Source organism: Lepisma saccharinum, chromosome 1 (genome assembly GCF_977018435.1).
Source record: "Lepisma saccharinum chromosome 1, izLepSacc3.1, whole genome shotgun sequence".
NCBI classification, from domain to species: Eukaryota; Metazoa; Arthropoda; class Insecta; order Zygentoma; family Lepismatidae; genus Lepisma; species Lepisma saccharinum.
The window spans coordinates 99,444,536-99,466,051 of record NC_139229.1 but is presented as its reverse complement, the minus strand read 5'-3'; the positions used below and the strand labels follow the sequence as shown (position 1 = coordinate 99,466,051).

The 21,516-nt window shown below is 36.0% G+C and overlaps 1 protein-coding gene across 5 annotated transcripts in view; it reads right to left on the bottom strand.

Annotated features, from left to right (window-relative positions):
* Positions 1 to 1,505: 1,505 nt before the first annotated feature.
* LOC145998695 (GTP-binding protein 2) overlaps positions 1,506 to 21,516 on the bottom strand; it is a 68,993-nt gene continuing 48,982 nt past the window's right edge. For all 5 annotated transcript variants that reach the window (XM_083135193.1, XM_083135175.1, XM_083135208.1 and 2 more), the window contains exons 4-8: positions 20,867 to 21,076; positions 16,402 to 16,917; positions 13,036 to 13,147; positions 11,610 to 11,797; positions 1,506 to 4,523 (exon numbers count right to left, since the gene is read on the bottom strand). In XM_083135193.1, the coding sequence (XP_082991319.1) occupies positions 4,266 to 4,523; positions 11,610 to 11,797; positions 13,036 to 13,147; positions 16,402 to 16,917; positions 20,867 to 21,076 (1,284 nt within the window). In that variant the 3' untranslated portion in view covers positions 1,506 to 4,265. The remainder of the gene's footprint in view (positions 4,524 to 11,609; positions 11,798 to 13,035; positions 13,148 to 16,401; positions 16,918 to 20,866; positions 21,077 to 21,516) is intronic.

Below are 21,516 nucleotides of genomic sequence, written 5' to 3'. Positions count from 1 at the left end.
GATTTTGCTTTGTGGGAAATTGTTAAGGATATGGTATACTCTGCATCACCAGCAGATTTGGATGCACTGAAAGAATCAATTATCAATTTGTTTCATGTCATCAACAATGATACAAGTTTACTCCATCGTATTTGCAATTTTGTTGTTGATCGTTGCAAACAATGGAGGACACTTTGAATAAAACCATTGAAACTGGAATTTTGTGTATCTACTTGTATTTTGTATGTATACTTGAATTTTGTGTATAAACTTGAATTTGTGTATGGGTAAACTGACTTTTGCGCCACCTGGTATACAAATGACCAAAATAATTAAATGTCATGCATCATTTTGAAGAAATTATGTGTTAATTGCAGCCACATGTTGGTGGTCAATATACGAGGCATATTCGGAAAGTAAGTACCGAAAGGGTGTAAAAAATAAAGTTAAATAGTTTCGTACCTTTTTTATTTGCATTGCATTCTACAGACCTTAAACTACTTTTCTATGTAGTTTCCACCATTGTTCAAGCATTTGTCGTAGCGTGGCACTAGTTTTTGTATCCCATCATCATAGAATGTTCCCGTCTTCGACGAAAGCCATCCATGCACTGCTGCTTCGATGTTGCCATCCTTGTCGAAACGCTGACCAGCAAGAAACTTCTTCTTCAGATGAAGAAAGAGATGGTAGTCACATGGTGCCAAGTCAGGGCTGTTGGTGGATGAACATATTGTTCCCAGTCAAATAACGTGATAAAATTTTGAGTTTGTTGGGCCGTATGAGGACGAGCATTGTCGTGAAGCAACACAATGCCTTGCTAAGCATTCCGCGTCGTTTGTTTTGAATTGCACGACACAGCCGGATTAATGTGCCACAGCAGGCATCTTTGTTGGTGGTCTGTCCTCTAGGCAAGAATTCAACCATTCTTGCATTGAGAAAACAAATCACAAACCGGACTTCACAGTCGGCGGGCCGATTGATTTTCTTGAACATTTCAAACCCTCAGTAAACTACAAACCCTCGGAAAACTACGAAGAAAAAGAATGGCCTGCTCCCACACGTGCCTGTGGCTAACTAATGGATGAAGGACGTCAGCGAGAACTCACACGGTCGCCACTGGCATCGCTACAGCGGCGATATTTGCAAACGGTACTTACTTTACTAATACGCCTCGTATTGACTGCCTGTTTGAAGCACAATACACAGGTGGTCTAAATTAAGCAGCTCATCCTCTAAAAGTTAAATTACGTGGATAGAAAAGAATAAAATACTAAGTAGAAATAGTAAGAGCAAATAGTAGTGACCCCTCTATGTTTCCATATACACACATGCATGCATATTTATGTTATTAATGATTCTACTAAATTTTGTTTTCAATTATTTCAATGGCTACTGCACCATCCACCTATGAAATTGGTATTTAACTTAAAAGAGATGACATCTGGGCAGATAGTAAGGTCACTCGTATCTAAACATGAATATAGAAAAATATTATGGTTACTAAAATGAAATGCAATGTCATATTTCTCACTGTTATTATTATTAACTATTCAAATTGAAATATACATTGAGAGATCTTTTCATCAGAACACTTGGTCAAATACATAGCATTTTAATAATCATTACTAATATGTACAACAATAAAAGTAACAACCTCATAGAGGTCTCAAGGTACAATGAAAACTTCCTGCAGCACAATGCACGAAGACATTTTTTTACACTCAGTTTATGCCATTGAAGCAATGGGTAGTAGAGCTATATAAGGCAACTATACACATTAAATATATTTTTATGCTCATTTTAAAAACTAAAATCCATAAATTAGAGAAATGTGACTAAATATATATTTACTTTTCATTCTTTTAAAAAAAATTAAAACTCAGGAAATCTATACTTTATTACACAAGTAAAACCATTTAATTTTTTGACAATGCAATGGACACAATATATGATCTACAATAAACTTTTATAGGTCTCTTGTTCTACAGCATGTGCATTTCAAATTAGATTTTAAAAAAGTGTTCAAATATTATATATACACATTTTTTTGATAGATTTGGGCAAAGTGGAGTTCAGTGGTTAAGTCGTGAGATGTGCAGAAAATGCATTGCAAAGAATGTAGTACACACACGTTTTCAAAAACAGCAAATAGTTTTCACCAGTTATACTAATACCTATGTAGATTTAGGTCTGAATATTAGGATTTCCTTCATTAAAGTGTACCCAAAGAATCACAATACATGCAAACCAGTCAGTCACTTCTATAATAGGGCGTAAAAATGTAAACAACTTTGTGCTTTAGACAATATTATGTTAATTTTTTTAACTTTATTAATGAAGGATATCTCGACAACATGTATGAGAGAAAAGATGATGGTAATAGTTTATTTTAAATGGCAAAGAAATCCGCATGACACACAGATGAATATCCAGATGATGAATAATCAGATATTGGAATGAATAACAAATAAATATCCATCATGTAATTCTTGAAGCTTTCTTAGTGGCAAATTACGAAGAAGTTTAGTCTGGATATCAGTCAGGTGATTTCCCGATAGGCTTCCGAGCTTTCGAGAGCTAATGTCACACTCATCTTCAGGGATCTTCAATCCCTGGTTACGTTAGGTCAATCCCTGAAAATGAGAGTGACATTAGCTCTCGAAAGCTCGGAAGCCTATCCAGAAATCGCCTGGCTGATATCCAGAGAAAACGTCTTCATCAAATATCCATCATCTTGGTTTCTGATATACGAATAATAATACATTTTTCAACACCTGGGCACCAGAAATGAAAACTGTGATATCACGTCACACTTACAAGGAACATGAATACAAATGTATGAAAAACTACTCAGTTTATGTTAATGTTCACACGACATAAAAGTGAAAATTTTACTACCACAGATCAGATGGGATGTAGCATTCTTTCATACTTTAAATTTATTTTTTAATGTACATACATGGCACAGGAAAACCTAATCCAACACAGTAACCTGCCAAATAGGTTTCTATTAACACTATCTGGTGTTTTAGTGAACAAAAACATAAAATCAGTTACAATCAGATTTGAAAGTTACAAACACTTCATGAAAAGGGTGTTATCCAAATATACATGGCAATAGTTAAATGTTGAAATCAAGCAGTTGAACTCAAGTACATACAAATCATATATGTGTTATCTAATGTCAAAGTATTTTTATATAAGAACTAGGGTTTATCAATAAATTTGGATTTCAATTATTGTGTGAATCCAAATAATCTTCATGACCTGGTTACTCAGATTATCTGGGATAATTAAATGCTGGATAAAACAAATAAAATATCCAGATTTCATCAGCCTGACCAAGAACAGTAAACTACTGATTTACAACAGGATCGTAATTTCCGCATCTTCTTAAACAATATAAATCTCATTAGCAAACAAATCTGTACAGAATTCACTTTACTCTCACAGCCCAAACTGTACCACATCCTATCCACTTACATATTAATACGAGTGTCAACCACTGTTGCACATGCTACGTATAAAATATTGCACAAATGTACAAATTACAATTCACTCCAATGTGATTAAAACATGTAAAGTTTATTCATACTCAACATATAGTATGCAACGATAGGTATAAATGAACTTAAAATTGACCAACTTGTATCAACTAAAATAGAAAAATCTTCATTCTACACAAGTAATAAATAAAATCCTCTTCACTAGCTAAAAGAGATCTTCATTTATGAACTTTAAGTATTTAAAAGTTGAAAAATATAAAATTCCACTATTTCAATAAAATAATCTACTCACATTCACAGTATCTTGATTAAAATAGCACCTATTATGATGGGAACATCATCTTGAATTTGAATTTGTAACAGTGAACAAGATACCAGCAAAATAATGTATTTCAATATGTGCTTCCTCTATTATTTTTGCACTAGATGCTACTGGCAATAACACTTGTACTCAGTAACTGCAAGGCAAAACATGTTACATGTATTAAAAATAAACAGACGTTGCATACTAAAAATCTACTGTAATAACAATAAAAAATACTGCTCTCTTGACCACATACAAAGAGGTAAGTAAAGGTAAATACTTCGATCTTTGTAAAAATTACACTTTATAGATTAAAACTCATTCAATCCAATGTACTTCGTAACTCTAATTTCTCCACTTATATTAAAATGACAAAAATGTTAGTAAATTCATTCTGGTTAGCACGTGAACTTAGTAATACAATGTGAAAGGTATGTCATGATTATGCAGTGTTATTTGTGCATGAAAATAAATTATTAATTTCCATACTGATCCATAGGAAATACTTGCGTTATCTTTCCTATTCCTTTCGTTCGTCCTTCTCGGAAGAGAAGTCTCATGCCTACCTTCACATACTCGGGGTGTTTCATAAACTGGAAAAGGACTGATGCGGTCTCATCGCTGTGCATACCAGTAGTTGACAGAACGCCCCTGATTGTTGCGGTCTGCCTAATGTTACCAATGTACACTGTTGTCTGAAAGCCTGGGTAAATATTTGTTGCAGAGACTGTGGCCTGCAAAAAGTACACTCATGATGAATAGAGGTTATTGTAAGATTGAGATAAAAATCAAGTAGAATTTCAGGTTTTCAATGCAAATTTTGCAAAAAAATTCAAGGCTTTACGATATGAATGACAAAAATTAACTGGCATGGTACTAATATGGAAAAAATTGTAGATATGAAATTTTCACAATTAAAAGTTACAGGAAATTTAAGAAATCATTACTACAAGTGCAAAAGTGCATTTCTACATAACATTATATTACAAATTTGTAAAGTTCTGTCTGTTTGTCTGTTCTCTTTACCCACTAAAAACAACTTGTGTTTAGCAATATCTTCAATTTCTTAGGCAAAAAAAGAAAATCCCATGGTTGGGCAACTCATGTGCACTTGTGGAGTGCCATGTGGTGCTAGTTTTCAGCCTACACCATGCATCATCAAGACCACTAAGAAGCAGAACTGTGTGTGTTGAGAACAGACACGGCTCATGCATGGCTTTCCTGGGGATTCACTGAAGTCACATGGAACATATTCAGTTTCTGCAAACGGACTTTCTCTGCCAAAAAGTGGGAGAGGAGGAGGGGGGGGGGGGGACAGCTTCAAAGTTTGGCCACAATTTTTTCGTCTAGGAGTATAATGCTTTGTAGCATTATAGAATTAATTTTGTACTGAATCGACAATAAACCGTGCCTTTATGAAAAATTTGGGGGTTGTCTGATAGAAAAAAAAGGAGAAACAGTTAAGAGGGTGTTTGGGATGTGTCGATAAATCACAGACTTAAATCCTTTCATACCACCATATTATAGTGTGTAACATATCAACTGTAAACTATACCTACAATTACCATATTTCATCGCAGAATTTATGCCAAATTTTGTTGTAAAATATTGGGGTGCGACTATTATTTGAAGCTTTATTTAAAGAAAAAAATGTGTTGGTATTACCAGTATTTTAAAAATCATTTATCACTAGGTAAACTGTCTTTGGTGCAAAGCGAGGATGCACAGAACACTCGTGAACATACATGAATAGTCCATGTCAACACACATCATTTGTTTGTGACAGTTTAGCGAATATTTTTCAGGTCTGAAAAGAAAGTTAACACATTAATTGAAGGGCTCGGGTGTAAAACATGGTAAGTGACATTTTGGTAATTTTTTGAGTTACAAAGTAAAATGTGCTATCCTTCAATTTTCGAGTGAAATTGACATGTCATACAGTTTGCATTGGACTCAGCGAAGCCTTCTGTAATTGATAAACACAACACAAAAACAATCTATCTACAGTATAGCTTCTAGCAACTTTTTCTTAATGAACTCGGAAATGACCAAAATGTCACTTACCATGTTTTACACCCGACCCCTTCAATTGTTATAATTTGTGCATTCTAATCGAAATATTACACTTGTGAAAAGTTACTACCCCCACCTAGTGGTTGCAGGACCTTGTAGTTGGTGGTGGGGCTTGCGCGCTCTGATGATCCCCTAGGCTATACCGGCGGTAGCATAGTCACTGGCAGGGTCTCCCATGCCAGGCAGGCTAGCGGGTAAAGAGCCAGACTAAGAAGCAACCTAACGGTCAACGGCACCAAAGGCAGAAGAAGATTGATGGTCATCTCAACGGCTGAGGAGGCGGAGGAATCTAGAGGAGTAATACCTCTATAAAAAACCTTGGTCCATCTGGCTCCGGATGGTAGCACCTTGTAAGGGCCCCTTGCCAGGGTTACGGTGAAGACCTCAACGACATCTGTGGTGGAGAAGGAGACCTTCGGAACGGCAGAGATGGCGGAAGAGGCAACCCACCCTCTTGGGAGAGGAGGGAAACCACTGCCTTGTGGAGAAGGGGAACTTCAAAGGCTAAGGGAGTAAACCCAGAAAGAAAATCCTGGTCCCCCAGGTTGGGGGTTGGAGTGAGAGATTTTAACTCTACCCGTAAAACGTAGAGCAGAACAGCTAAGAACAGCTAAGCTATGCTCACTGCAAGCCCAGAGGCAGAAAGGAGGCAGCCCCTCCACTGGGCTAAAATGATGTAGGCCAATCCCCTGCACATTTGAACCTACAATGATTAAAAGAAGAACAAGAGAGCAAGCTGGACAGATCACGACGACGACGAATTGGCGAGGATATGGCTCAGTGAATGTTGGAACATGGAATGTAAGAGAGATAAAGGAAACAAAAGTGAAATACCTTGCAGCTACACAAACAAAGAAGAAAGGTAATGGAATTGAAGAACTTCATGAAAACTTTCTTCTATTCTACAGTGGAGTACCAAAACAAGAAAGAGCAAGATCAGGAGTGGCATGTATGGTACATAAAGATAGAAAGGAAAATGTCAAGGGATGGAAATTTATAAATGAGAGAATAATGACAGTAGACATTTTAGAGCAGAAAGAATTAACTCTAGTGATTGTATATGCCCCTAACGAGAATGAAACTTCAAACAACAAAGATCAGTTTTATGAAATACTACAAAGAACTATTGAAGACATAGATAAAGAAGTTTTTATCCTAGGAGATATGAATGCCAGAGTGGGAAATAAAACTGATCGATGGGGAAAAGTAATAGGAAAGTATGGAGAAGAAGTTGTAAATAACAATGGAGAGAGACTATTGGAACTCTGCATAATAAATGATCTGATTATCACCAACACTATGTATATACATAAAGACATACACAAATATACTAGAGAAGAACCAAGTAGAAATGAAAAATCTATAATAGATTACATCATTGTGCGGAGAGATATGAAAAAGTTCATAAGAGATGCAAGAGTTAAAAGAGGGCCAGAAGTAAACACTGATCATAAACTTCTCATATTAGATATGACCATAGGGGTTAAAAGTAAGACATCAAGGATGAATAGAAGGAAGAAAACGATAAATTACAACATAAGAGAGAAGATAAAGGTATACAAGTTGAAAGAGAAAAATGTTCAAGGAGAATTTAGAAAGAAAGTGAAAGAAGAACTAGCGATGAGCAAGTAGAAGAAAGAGAAGAGAACTTAGAAAAACTCTGGAGTAAATGGACAGGGGCAATAATATTTGCAGCTGAACAAGTATGTGGAACATCTAGAGTTGGAAGCAAGAAAAATATAACAAATTGGTGGAATCCAGAAATAGAAGCCAAAGGTAAAAGATAAGAAAGAAAAATGGAAGAAATACCTGTCAGCGGGTACTCTGGAGGCATTTGAAGAATATAGAAAGCAGAGGGATAAAGTGAAGAAAGTGGTTCAAGAGGCAAAGAAAGAAATGTGGGAGCAATTTGGAAGAAATATGGAGCAAAATCGTAAGGAAAATCAAAAACTTTTTTACAAAGTTTTGAAGAACATGAGGAAACAAAAAGATTGCCCTTTAAAATGTATATATGATGAAAATAAGAAATTATTAACAAATTCTGAAGAAATAATGAAAAGATGGAAAAACTATTTCCAAAAATTAAGTGAAAACGAAAGAAACGTACCAAATGAAGAGGAGGAGGAGAGAAGGCCTGAAGAACCAGATATGCTAGATGTAGAACAAGAAGTAATTACATGGGAAGAGTTAAAGAAAGCTATTAGTAGAATGAAACTAGGAAAGGCAGCTGGTCATGATGGCATTGCACCAGAAATGATCAAGTATATGGGAAAGGAAGGAGAAGATCTGTTGCTCAGAATAATAAATGTGGCATGGAAGGAAAAGAAGATAGTGAAGGATTGGGAAATATCAATACTAATACCAATATATAAGAAAGGAGATAACAGGGAATGCGGAAATCACAGAGGTATTTCACTACTCAGTGTGCCTGGCAAAGTCTATTCAAGAATTTTGGAAACTAGACTAAGACAAGAAATCGAGGATAAATTAGAGGAGACACAAAGTGGATTCAGACCAGGTAGAGGTGTCCAAGATCACATATTTACAATAAGGCAAATAATAGAGAAAGTTATAGAATACAATAGAGAATTATACCTAAGCTTTATAGATTTGGAAAAGGCTTTCAATAGGGTGCCATGGCAAGACCTACGGAAACCTAAAGAAAAACAATGTAAACAAACAATTAGTAGAAGCAATACAAAGTTTCTACAGAACAAATAGATGCTATGTCAGAACTGGCAATATCAGATCAGAGGAATTCAAAACATCAACAGGAGTAAGACAAGGTGATATTTTATCCTCACACTTGTTTATCATTCTGATGGATGATGTTCTGAAAGAAATAAAACCAAAGATGAGAAAATTCAAAGTAGGAAATTGGAAACTGAAAACTGTAACTGTATCTGAACTTTTATATGCAGATGATATTGTATTGTTTGCAAATTCACAAGCAAACCTACAAAGAAATTTAGAAATAATAAATGGTAATATGTCAAAGAAAAATATGAAAATAAACAAAGATAAAACAACTGTGTTAAGGATAGGGAGAATAGAAAAACCCTGCATAATAAGCCTTGAAGATTCAGAGCTAAAACAAGTACAAAGTTTTAGGTATCTAGGTGTTACAATCAATAGTAATGGAAAAATAGATGAAGAATTAAACACTCGAATAAAGAATACAAACAGATTATATTATGCCATAATAAAGGATTTTTAGGGGAAAAGGAAATAAGCCAAACAACAAAAATGATTGTGTACAAATCAACTTATGTACCAACATTGATATATGGAAGTGAATCCTGGATAATTAATGAAAAACAAAAACAAAACTTACAAACAGTAGAAATGAAATATTTGAGGAGAACAGTGGGAAAGACCAGAAGGGACAAAATCAGAAATCAAACAATCAGAATAACATTAAACACAAAACCAATATATCAGGATGTGGAGCAAGCACAACTCAGATGGTCTGGACACCTCAGCAGAATGCCTGAACATCGAATACCTAAACAGGTATGGGAAGCAAGAATGGGAGGACTGGGTGCAAAGAGACCGAAAGGAAGACCACGTAGGACATGGAATGAGGGAATGAAGGATATCCTGAGCAGGAGGAACATCTCGTGGAGTGAAGGAAGGAAGTTGGCAGAAGATCGTGACAGATGGTGAGCTCTCTACAAAACCTCGACACCAATCGATAGAAGAGGATCAGAATAAGTAAGTAAGTAAGAAAAGTTACTACAGCGTTTCGAAGTACCGACTACAAAATTTAATTCTGTATCCGAAGATTCTGCACCACTATCATTTGTTTCGTTATCTGATGTGCCAATGGGATTATTACGCAATGAAAGGTTATAAACTGACTGAAAAAACAGGGTGCAACGATTATGTAGTATCCACTGAAATACAGTAAATTAATAACTAATCAGAGGAATAACAACCAATGACATGTGCACACTAGAAATCGAACCAAAGACCCCTCGATTGAAATGCAACAAAAATGTACAAATTTGTGGTTGGCTGACCAGCTTTGTCTCTATTTCCTTTCATGTGATGGGATCTTTATGTTAATTGTGTCCATTTCTAGTGGTAATTTCTTACCAGAGTAGACAGCAACACCATGTCATTATTTTACTTTAAAACTCTGAATACATGCACGAGTTATTTTGCTAATGTATTTCTTTTATTTTAATTAATTGTCTCAAATTCGAGCATTTATTCATTGCTACTCATCCATCTCCGCCACAATCTTGTATCTATTCAAAGAAGTTTGACACAAAAGCAATACAAAGATAAGATAAGAATATGTCACATATTGGTTTCAAACTTGAACTCGGAGCAACACTGATAGGGACAAAGCTGCAAGGATAGTGTGCATGTTCGCTTTTTGGAGATTAACAGTTCAGCATCATCAGGTTGCATGTGTTGTGACATCACCCGATACTTTCACTGTGTGGGTTCAACTGAGAAACTGTACCCACATGGCTGATTCACAATTGCTCTTCGATTTCTCTTTCTCGGCAAAAGAATTCATCGTGTTACGACCAGAAAAATAAATTATGTATTGTGCAGAACTTTTAGTGAAAAAAACTGCTAAAAGGGATAAAATATTGTTTACTGTTCATTCTGGAAGTGAATGCTGTACATTACTTGGGGTTCACTCCTCATGGCCTATAGGGCCAACCATGCCAGGTTGAGATAAAATTTTTAAAGAAATAAAAACTATGGGCCCCTTCTTTTTATATGACTATATTTCCTGTTTTTCTGCCATACTGCCATGCTGTACTCACACATCAGAGACTAGATGTTTCTTATTGCATAAATGTAATCAACGAAGCCTTCTGGCTTGCTCAATCCTTCCTTTTCCGACACTTTTACAACACTAGAGCATTATTGCTTGTTCTGTAGTCAACAAGTGTATACAAGAGTGCTCTTCTACACATATAACAGGTTGAGCAGCCTGGATTATCCAGATTCTAAACTCTGGATAAAAAAATATCTAATAACCAGATACAATTTTATCCAGGTTTTCTACGTGTATTACAGATAAATATTCTGTGAAGGAAGGGTAAATAAAGGTTTTTAACTTATGTAAAATACTGCGTAACAAGTGGAAAATGTTGCAAACAGATTTGAGATTTGATATGTCATAATAAGAGGGAAACGTCATTGTACAGTGAAACCTCAATTTTACGTTTTTTAAGGGACCAAGCTCAAAAAAATGTAAAATCGAGAAAAATTTTATAATCATTTCCAATGTTGGGACCATCAGCATTGAATGTATAATGCAGAAAAATGTAAAATCCAAGAATGTAAAATCATGGTTCCACTATATGTATTGGAATCTGAATCCAAATTCCAGTCTTGCTTTGTACTGAAATTTGGATCTTTAATTTACTACAATTAGTCCTGTTCTGTGACAGTGCAGTCTAAGCTGTAAGGCTTTGGGCTGAGGCTGCAAGACGTGCGTTGGTTCAAGTCTCCTGGTGGCAAGCATAACAACTTTTCCCCTGAGATTTCAGCCTGTGTATGGGACTGGTGGCCGGCCACACACCACGAAATTGGGAAGCTACGATGGGTAGCATAATCTGGTCAAAGAAACCTACAACAAATGGGAGTTTGTCATGCTGACCACACAACACCCCATAACTGGTTGCATATTGAAAGTGTAAAATTTGGAAGATTTATGTATGAAATAGACAAGGTAAAACACTATTTTAATTAATTTTTTCTTACAATGGAAGACATACCTGGAAAAAGAATGAAGCAGAATGCTTGGCATCTGGAGAGAGCAGCATCATTCCTTTCCGAAGTCCAGCTACTTGCTGATTTAGCCCCAGCGATGCACTCTGGCTGGCCCTCACGACTCTGCAAGGAGCTTTATTCCGATGGATGGATTGCACTTGCACCGGCAAAAATCTACCATCATCTAGAGGACCTGTAAATTTAATACATGAATATTATTAGGGACTGCGAAATAAACTTAAAATTCAGTTGTTTTTTTCCCCCATCCAACATTTCTGAGATTCCAAAATATCATCAACATATGCAAAATCCTAGCAGCAAAAGGTGGCAAGGGGAAAATGGACTTGTCTACACACAGGAATAAATTTAATACACTCCTCACAAAAAGTTTGGAATATTGTTATATTCCCGATTAGCTTTACTGTGCACCATCTAGACTTAAAACACCAATCAATCAAAACCTATCGCCTAACACAACAATATTCCAAACTTTTGTGCTTTACATAATAATATTCATAATTTTTTTATGAGGAGTGTAAAAACCCATATTAACTATATAAATGAATCTAAAAATATTTTAGAACAAAACATTTCTAAACTTCAGATTTATCACTTCAAAGTAGCTTCCCCACTGTTAACATACTGGTCTCAGCATTTCTTCAACTGTTGGAACATAAACTGGTAAGCATTAGTAGAATAGCCTGTAGGTTGCATAGCAAATTTTCTTACATCTCTTCTGCTGTCTGGAAACAGTATCCTTTTAAGGTGGATTTCATCCTCAAAAACATAAGAAAGTCTGCAGACACAAATCAGGAGAATAATGAGGCTGAGGTACAACAGTTGTGTTATGCTTAGACACTCTTCCATGCCTCAACCAGCTCTCAAACCAAAGGCGACCTTACAGTGTGCTATATTATACAAACAACTTTGCTGCACACACCAGCTCACCGTGAAATTTAACATGATCACAAATATAAATTTCAACAACACGCACATGCACATGTCTACATGAAACATCAACATTTTGATTTTTGCATTTCAATTAATAAAGTTGTGATTCTGGATGATAGATTTGGTTTATTTTTATTTCATTCATCTGCCACTTTCGGCTAGTTGCAAAGATGAGGATGAGTGATGATATGATGAAATTGATGAAGGGACACTCACAAAGACCCCCATGCCCAGGGTGGGATTCAAACCTGGGACCCCTAGCATTGTAGCATGCTGTGCTATTTACTCCTTCACAAAGGCGATCATGATTCTGGATGGGTGAGAAGCAGACACTCACAAAGCTTTGTGGTTTTGTAGTCCTAATGTTAATTTCATGGTGAATACTCTATACAGCAGGCACATAATGCTTACTTGGGTGAGGTAATTATTATTAACAAACTGTAAACTTACCTATATATTATTAACGAACTGTAAACTTACCTATCACTAAATTAGTTCCTTCTGTGATAACACCTTTGGTTAACAATCCACCAACTACCACTCCTACCTCTGGCACTCTAAAGGTCTCGTCTACTTGGAATTCACAAACCTCCTACCACAGAAATAGTCCACCATTAAACATTTTGCAAATATATTTCTAGTATCATATAGATTTATAATTTTTCTAGAATTTGAGAAGATATAAGATTGTTTTCAGTCACTTGGGCTAGTGGTAATGATGAGGTTGAATGGCAATTAGACACAAAGTGTCTGACACATTTCAATTATGAATAAATCAGAAACTATGAAGATACAAATAAACTGGTGGCAATTACAGATACATAAACTCAAAAAGTTTTATGTCTTGTATCAGTACACTTCCATGTGTGTTCATTTTGTCACATGGAGAATGTCAAGACAATAATCAATTTTTTCACACATTCGGGTCAGAATGTCGACATCCACAGTAGATATCACGTTGTTTATTCTGGCTTTATTTTCATCTCTTTTGTAAGGTTCTTCAACATTGTTCGTTGCATTTTGAATGAACGCTTGCTGGGAAGATGAATTTGACATGGTGGCCCGATTCCTTGGCCCACAAGATCGTGCGACAAAACCCCATTGAACTTTTTTCTCTTTGAGGATATATGGTAGAAATTTTTATGAGGCATAAGTGATGAACATATCAACTGAAAGACAGAATAAACAACACAACAGCGACTGTGGATGTAAACATACTGACCCGAATGTGTGAAAAAACCGATTATTATCTTGATATTCTCTGTGTGACAATAGGAGCACACCATGGAAGTGTACTGATACAGGACATAAAACTTTTTGAGTTTATCTATCTATCACTGCCACCAGTTAATTTGTATCTTCATTAGTTTCTTATTTATTAATAATTAAAATGTGTACACCCTGCATAAACTCTACAAACAATTACACTGGCTAGAAGACGTCACAAAACTTACATTGCAGGAGTGTGAGACAAATTCTTAATTCAATTGTAACACATACTTGTTGAATATCGGAAGAACAGAGAAATTTCATGCATTTATTGTAACAGATAATTAAAGCCTTTGTCATGAAAGTTAACTCTGGTCAATGATAGAATTCTGAAATCAATGACAAACTGTATATGGATTTTACAAAAGAAATTCTGCCCAATATTTTTGTTCAAATTTTTAGAGTTGTTAAATATGTGTTAGGTGTTAAGCAATGTAATTTATGTTTTTATTATTATCATGAGAGGCATAGCAAGGGGTGGGCGAAGTGGGCAACTGTCCGGGGCCTCGCATCCCATTGAACTGATACCACAAAATTTGTAAAAAATAGAAGTGAGAAAAATAGATGGAAAGGCTAATTTTTGTTGGCAACAAAATTACAACATTCCGTTTATATCCAGCTTCAAATTCTAGTTAAACGTTGCAATTTGAATGAATACATCAAATATTTGGTACTACAAGAACATTTCAGATGTATACAACAAAATGAGATTCATAAGTAGTATCTAAGATCCTGAAATTCAAAGTGAACTGACAATTAATGTGCAACAAAGTCAAAATGGTTACATTAAAAAAATATATGTATTAGCTAAGTAAAACATTGCCTGGCTTTGAAAAATGTCTTGTGTGTTGGTGAAGAATGTGATGTTGACTGTTTGAAGAATTAGAAGTGCTTGTTGTGGTAGTTGCATTCAACCATATGCAGCACGAAAGAAGTGTTTACATATATTGTGTGGTGAAAACTTTGTGAGGTGGATCTGAATATTTGTATTTTACTAAGAATAATTTTGACGGCTCCTGTAAGCACTGCAGACACTTTTTTTTGCAGGTTGAAGTTAATCTGCGAACGATCATGTCACAAGAACAATTCTCAGGAAGGCAACATTTTCCATAGAGAACAACATTGCCTTAACTTTGGACTATTCGTTAGTCGCGAGCGAATTCAGCTCCAGGAAAAGCAGAGAATTACATTTTTAGGATGAGTGAAATTATTAAATATAATTTTAATCAGTAGTTTTTATTTTTTTATTATTCAAATTTGTTAATAGCTACATTTGCTGATGTATGCCTGAAGAGTTCGTATCGTCACATTGGGATTTCAAATTCAAAGAACGGATGGGGGCTTCACATTACAATCTCGCCCATTGCATCGCGATACGTTGCTATGCTAGTGATTATAATTATTATTATATATTATTATATTTAACACAGAGCATAAGGTATACTAGAATCCTGTATCATCATAGAATATATATACATGTTAGAACTGATGATTGTAGATATACATATATAAAATGTGGCAATGATACATAAAAGAAAGGTATTTAAACAATGTAATGTTTATAAAGATATGGGATATTTAAAATGCAAAAAAATATTTTCACAACATGACCAAGGTATCCAATATTCTATTTATTTGCAATACAAATACAGTAGAGTCCCGATAATTCGAAGTGGATGGGACCCAGAGAAACTCGAATTTTGGAGGAGTTGAAACTAAAACACAATTTAACAAAAAAAATCAGTATGTGATAAATGGGAAACACAGAATTATTTTGAATACATAAAAAAGAAAAAAAGTGAAGTGTTCCCCTGTGCTTAGCACCACGCCTTGAAGGCGTATAGGGGGTGTGGGGTTAATGCCCCACACTTTCTTGATCCGATCGTGAGTGGGGATGATGTGATCAGCACCACGCCCCTGACCACCTTTACCCCCCAGGTTTCCCCAGGTAACCATGTTATTCGACGCTGGGTGGGCGCCGGGGCCGCTTCCATTAGAAAGGTCCCGGATTTGAACCGGCTGGGGATCGAACCTGGGACCTTTAGCATGGTAGTCAAGACGTGTTACCGACTGAGCCACCGCGGCTTGAATACATTGCTTGTTTAATTGAATTAGGTTATTTTACATTGCTATTCTGCCACTTTCGGATAAGTGTGACAATAAGGATGAGTGATGATACGATGAAATTGATGAAGGGACACTCACAAAGAACACTAATGTCTAAGTCGGGATTCAAACCCAAGATCCCCGGCATCATAGCATGCTGTGCTAACTACTCCACCACGGAGGCCTATTATGATGAATACATATTGAATTGCTTAGTACAATAGTAACACAATGATGTTAGAAAAAAATAGTTAAATAATATTGAACTTACACTTTAAAGAAATGATCAAGTGTTTTCTTGAAGAGTTTCCATTCACAAACCCACTTATCTGAGCACTTGTAAGAAGAAAACTTGGACTTTTTTAGCCTCAGATTATACGAAACATCAGAATATCAAGGCTTGAATTATCTACTGTACGTCAAAATGTGATGTAGAAACAACCATTAATTAAAATTAACTTTTAACCTTACCTGTTCCAGTCTTTCTTTTTCCTTTGCACTTACTCCAGGAGGTAAAACATGGAGAAACTTAGTCACGAGTTCTAGTCCACTTCCAGTAACATTTGAAACACAAAATATGGGCACAATGTTTTCTGTCAGCTGATTCGACCCTGCCGTTATAACATCATCTTCATTCTTTATTCGAAGAGGAATCCTCTTGCACCCCAGCGCCTTTAGTATGGTCTCTAAGTTCTCCAGCGTATTCTGCAACACAGCAGATGGGGTTATATCTACTTTCGTCACAATAACAAAGAACGGAACATTCAGAGCGATTGCTAAACTTAAGTGCTCGTGTGTCATTCCAACGATGCCAGCGTTCGCGCTGACCACAAGCATCACATGGTGCGGAGAATACCCCGTAAGACCCAGAATGGTAGTTTTCAAGTATTTCTGGTGTCCAGCCAAATCTATAAAGGTGATAAGTTTGCTAGAGTTCTCACAGATCTCCTCTGCTGTCATGAGTTCACTGTAATTCACAATACGACCCTTAAATGGAAAGAAAAACTTATGTAAATAAAACATGAAATCAAATACAAACGAAAAGGTGAATAATTAATTCCACGTACTAACATTTTTACAATAAATTTATGGGAGGCCCACTCTGGCTATAATCCATCCAGAAACATAACTTGCATGAGGTACGTTGAAGTTTGAGGGAATCAAAAAAGTCTAAGCTTTCCTGGTGACGAATGATGAAAATATTCTCTCAAGCTATCGACCAGGTGAGTTGTGGAAAGGATTCCTAGATTCTCATCTTCAGGGTAGAAAATTTCTTCTTCCTGAAGATGAGAGTGACATCAACTCTCAAAAGCTTGGAATCCTATCTACAACTGACCTGGTCGATAGCCCAAGAGAATCTTCTCAGGAACCAAAAAAGTTTTAGTTACTATAAGCAGTGATGCTGACCTTCTGGGAGGTAACGTAAATTAAATTAAGAATAATTCTACAGTTATTAAAGCACATTGCAACATGTCCAAAAATTTTTCAAAACAGCAAAGAAGATAGGTTTTGATGTTAGCAAAGTGAACATTAAATATTACAGACCAAAATCAATGCATTGGGCAATAATCAAAATAAAATAATGACTTCATTCACGTAATGTATGGTACTTTTCTATTCATAAACTGTTATCCTTTCATCTAATATCAATGAAACTTCTTAACATTTTAATTATTACATTTCTACAATTTTGTTAAGTTTTGTCCATTATAACTTGACAAGTTTAAAAACAAGATGCTTCAAATAGCTGTTACGCAGCTCACACTATATTTGCCCACTCCATTCTCCGTGGCGGTGCTGGTTCGCAGTGCTGAAACCTGGAGGGAGCGGAATGGTCTGAGGATTTTCAACGGAATTTGTATTTGCTTTTCCTGGGCTGTTTTCTACCTGTCGGAGTACAGAAATTCAGCTCACCTTTCACCAACGACTCTTTTCCTTCTTTTAAAACTTGGCCTCCCCGATGGCGTAGTGGTTGCGTCATCGCCTTGTAGGCCAGAGGTCCTGGGTTCGATTCCCTGTGGAGGCACATAGTGGTTCGGATCCCACTTTAAACTGTAGGCCCAGTCCCGATTAGCCTTACTGTGCATAAAGTGGACTTAAAAAAAAAACAAATCAATCCAATCCAATCCTTTTAAAACTTGAGAAACCATCCATTAAGATACTCCCGTGGCAGCGATTGTGGACTCATCAACATTATACTTAAGTTTAAGTAACTCCTTCTGATTTCGCAAATATGTTGTAACATTGTAAACAATTTCTCTGGCCTGTCCTCTAAGGGGCTTTCCAGAACAGATTGTGGATTTCGTTGGACCCAGCATGATTTGATTTTTGCATTTCAAAAATATGCAGCCAAGAGTCAAGAGCAAGAACATTTCAATGCTTTAAAAAAGAACACAGGCAAGCATGTTATCAGATCGCCTTCTCGTAGTGATTGTTGTACGATAAACAAAAGAATCCCCACCCCACTTGGCTTTAAAAAAAACCAGGTCACTGTTCGATATCGCACTCAGAAAATGAATTAATTCGCCCTGTAGTTTCTCTTCGTAATAAACCTTAATGCACGTGCGTAATACTACAGTTTATGATCCGCGTACTGCACACATTTTCAAAGACTGGATTAAATCAAATGAACCACTGATAAACTGATATAATACGTATGAGCCGGCACCGTCAATGTACACAGTAAAAATTGTTTATCATATTTGTTTTAGCTTAATTTTGATGATGAGTTGGCACCACTGGTACTCTCAAGGCCAGACCAGGACGTAGAGTAGTGGTGGGGAGGATGATGTAATAGGAAGTGCTCCGCAGCGATCTGCGCATATTGGGACTTAACTTGTCAGGTTATACCAGAATATTTGTTAAAAACTTATTAGATTTTAATAATACAAAATTATGGGTTAGAATGTGCCACATCTATTTGGAAATGGACAATGGAATTATGATAGTTCTAATAAATTGTGTTTAATAATCATAATCATATTACTTGATTGATTGATTTGCTTCATCTTACTTCACTTTTCCACAATTTTTGGCTAATTACGAAGATAAAGATGAAAGGGCAATCACAAACACAAACGGACAGTACACAACACAAGCACCACAGAAGATTATACTGGCTGGGAGTCCATATGCGAGAACCTTGTTAGTCTGCAACATGCAGTCCAGGGTGTGCTACGTGGAAGACAGGTTGCCACTGGGGTGTCTTCATGAAGGATCACCTCTTGCACCCCTATATAAAATTATTCACCCAAGTAAAGTAGATGGTGAAATTCTTATTGCTACCTATGAAAGAACGTTTAACCTTTAGTGGACCTCACATGTTTGTCTAGCTTCTCTGGACAGGAATGTTTTTAAGCCCTTACTTTTCAAACTTACGGCAATGTACCAAGAACTCATTGTTCTAGATAGATGAAATTGGCTTTACTATCTTTCAGAATGACAGGGCTTTTAGTGGAGGTTAATTTTTACATTGTACCTTCCAAAAACGAAAGTTAATAGAAGAAGAAAATAACTTTAAAAAATGGTTTGCAGCACACCCCTGTGGCCATCACAATCGACCAAAGTGAATGAAAAATGCAGTATATAGCAGTGGTATATTCCTATAACCATGCAAAGTTATGTTGAAAACAGGCTGATAGTTCTTGGGGAGGGATAACAAAGGGTGGGGGGATAACAATGTACAAGAGCAGCAGTTTTGCCAGTTTACACAAACAATTTTCAGAATTTCGTTGCTAGTCTTGGCCCTATGGATCCTGGATGGACCAAATTTGGAGGTTAGCACGACAAAAGACCACTCTTTGAGAAGGGTTCCCCAGTTTTGAAAAAAAAAAGGAAATTACGCAACAGTTTCAAAATGCATAATTTCCAGGAAATTTTAAAAATTGGTCATTTCGTCCTGGACCCCTAATTGTTGCACACTGTTAAAGTGTTCTTTTGTCCTCGTTTTTACATGTAAAAGTGAAATATATATTAGCAAAAAGCAGTTATAGCCCATTTTATAAGTTCTGCTCCACAGTACTCAGAGGGAAGTACTTTTTCACACTCTGCTTGTTAATAATAGTAAAAACGGAAATGTTATTTTGTAATTAGAGTATGTCATACCTTCATATGAATACAAATGAACAAAAAATACAGAACTGAAATATCACATGTAGTTTTGAAGAAATGGCATGTAAATTGGTGCCACGTGGTGCTGGTATATGTACCACTCTTTTTGAGCTGAATACTGCCGATGGTACACACATGTACTAGCCTTGCACTAAAGGTTTAACAGTTGCAAAACCCCATGTGCCAGAATTAAAAACAAAATGCACAAGTGTGTGCTCTCTCTCTCTCTCTCCCTCACACACACACGCATATGTATGTATATAATTTCATTTTATAAATATAGTTTTGTTTTGTTTTTGAAAGAGGAACATAAATTAAGAGTATTTGAAAATAAAATCCTTAGACAAATATTTGAACCTAAAAGGAATGAGGAGACAGGTGAGTGGAGAAGGTTACATAATTTGTATTCCTGTCCAGATAGTATTTGATTGATGAAATCAAGAACACTAGGTGAGCAGGCCATGTGGCACGAATAGGAGAGGAAAGAAGAGTTTACAGGACTCTTGTTTGGAAACCTGATGGCAAGAGATCAGTAGGAAGGCCATGACGAAGATGGAAAGATAACAATGAAATGGACCTAAAGGAAATCAGTAGGGATGGAAAAGAGTGGATAGATCTTGCTGAGGACAGGGAAAAATGGAAGGCTTGTATTGCTGCAGCCATAACCTTCAGGTTTAAGAAGGCTAGAAAGTTAGTTAGTTAGTTTTGTAATATTAGTTATTTTTGACAAAAAGTTACATGTATTTTTTATTGTAACTACACTTATAGCTTCTATAACATATTTATCATATGCTAATGAATGTACTAAGTTGAAGATGTAGCTTACCTGAGATTCAAACCCAAGAATTTCATGTGAAATGGAGGATGTGCGTCCCGTCTGGACTTCGTGAAGATGTCTGAACATGTTCAAACGTGCACGTCCACGACCATTATCTAACTGGCCTTGTGTTAATACTCCCAGTAACGTCGACTTTCCAGCATCTGCACTACCCATAACAGCCACCCTAACTTCAATGTTATGCTGGTCATCTGGAACCTTAAAAAAAATACAATCAAAATCTCAGTCTTCCTCACAAGAAAAGTAAACAAACAAGATTGGCTCGCCAACAATGAAAAAACAACACAGGCAAAAAAAATATCATGGTGGTAAAGATGATAAATTTTATGTGTAGTAATAATTTTCATACTACGAAAATTAGTTAAATCAATATGCCTTCAGGTCACTGTATTAATGAAATTATTTGCAAATAAAATCATGTCCAATTAAATGAAAAAAAAACAACATCCAATTCTGTACATGACGTTTAAACCAACCTTCCTTCCTCCACTGTAGAGGCAAGTAACTAGGGATAAAGGTATGCACTTCAATGTTTTTCCTTTCCTGATGTTACTTTTAATAAAACAGGAAGTCCCTTTTTTCATTACTCAATGCCTCAAAAAGGTTCCCAAATTTATTTGGTTTTAATAATGTTACTA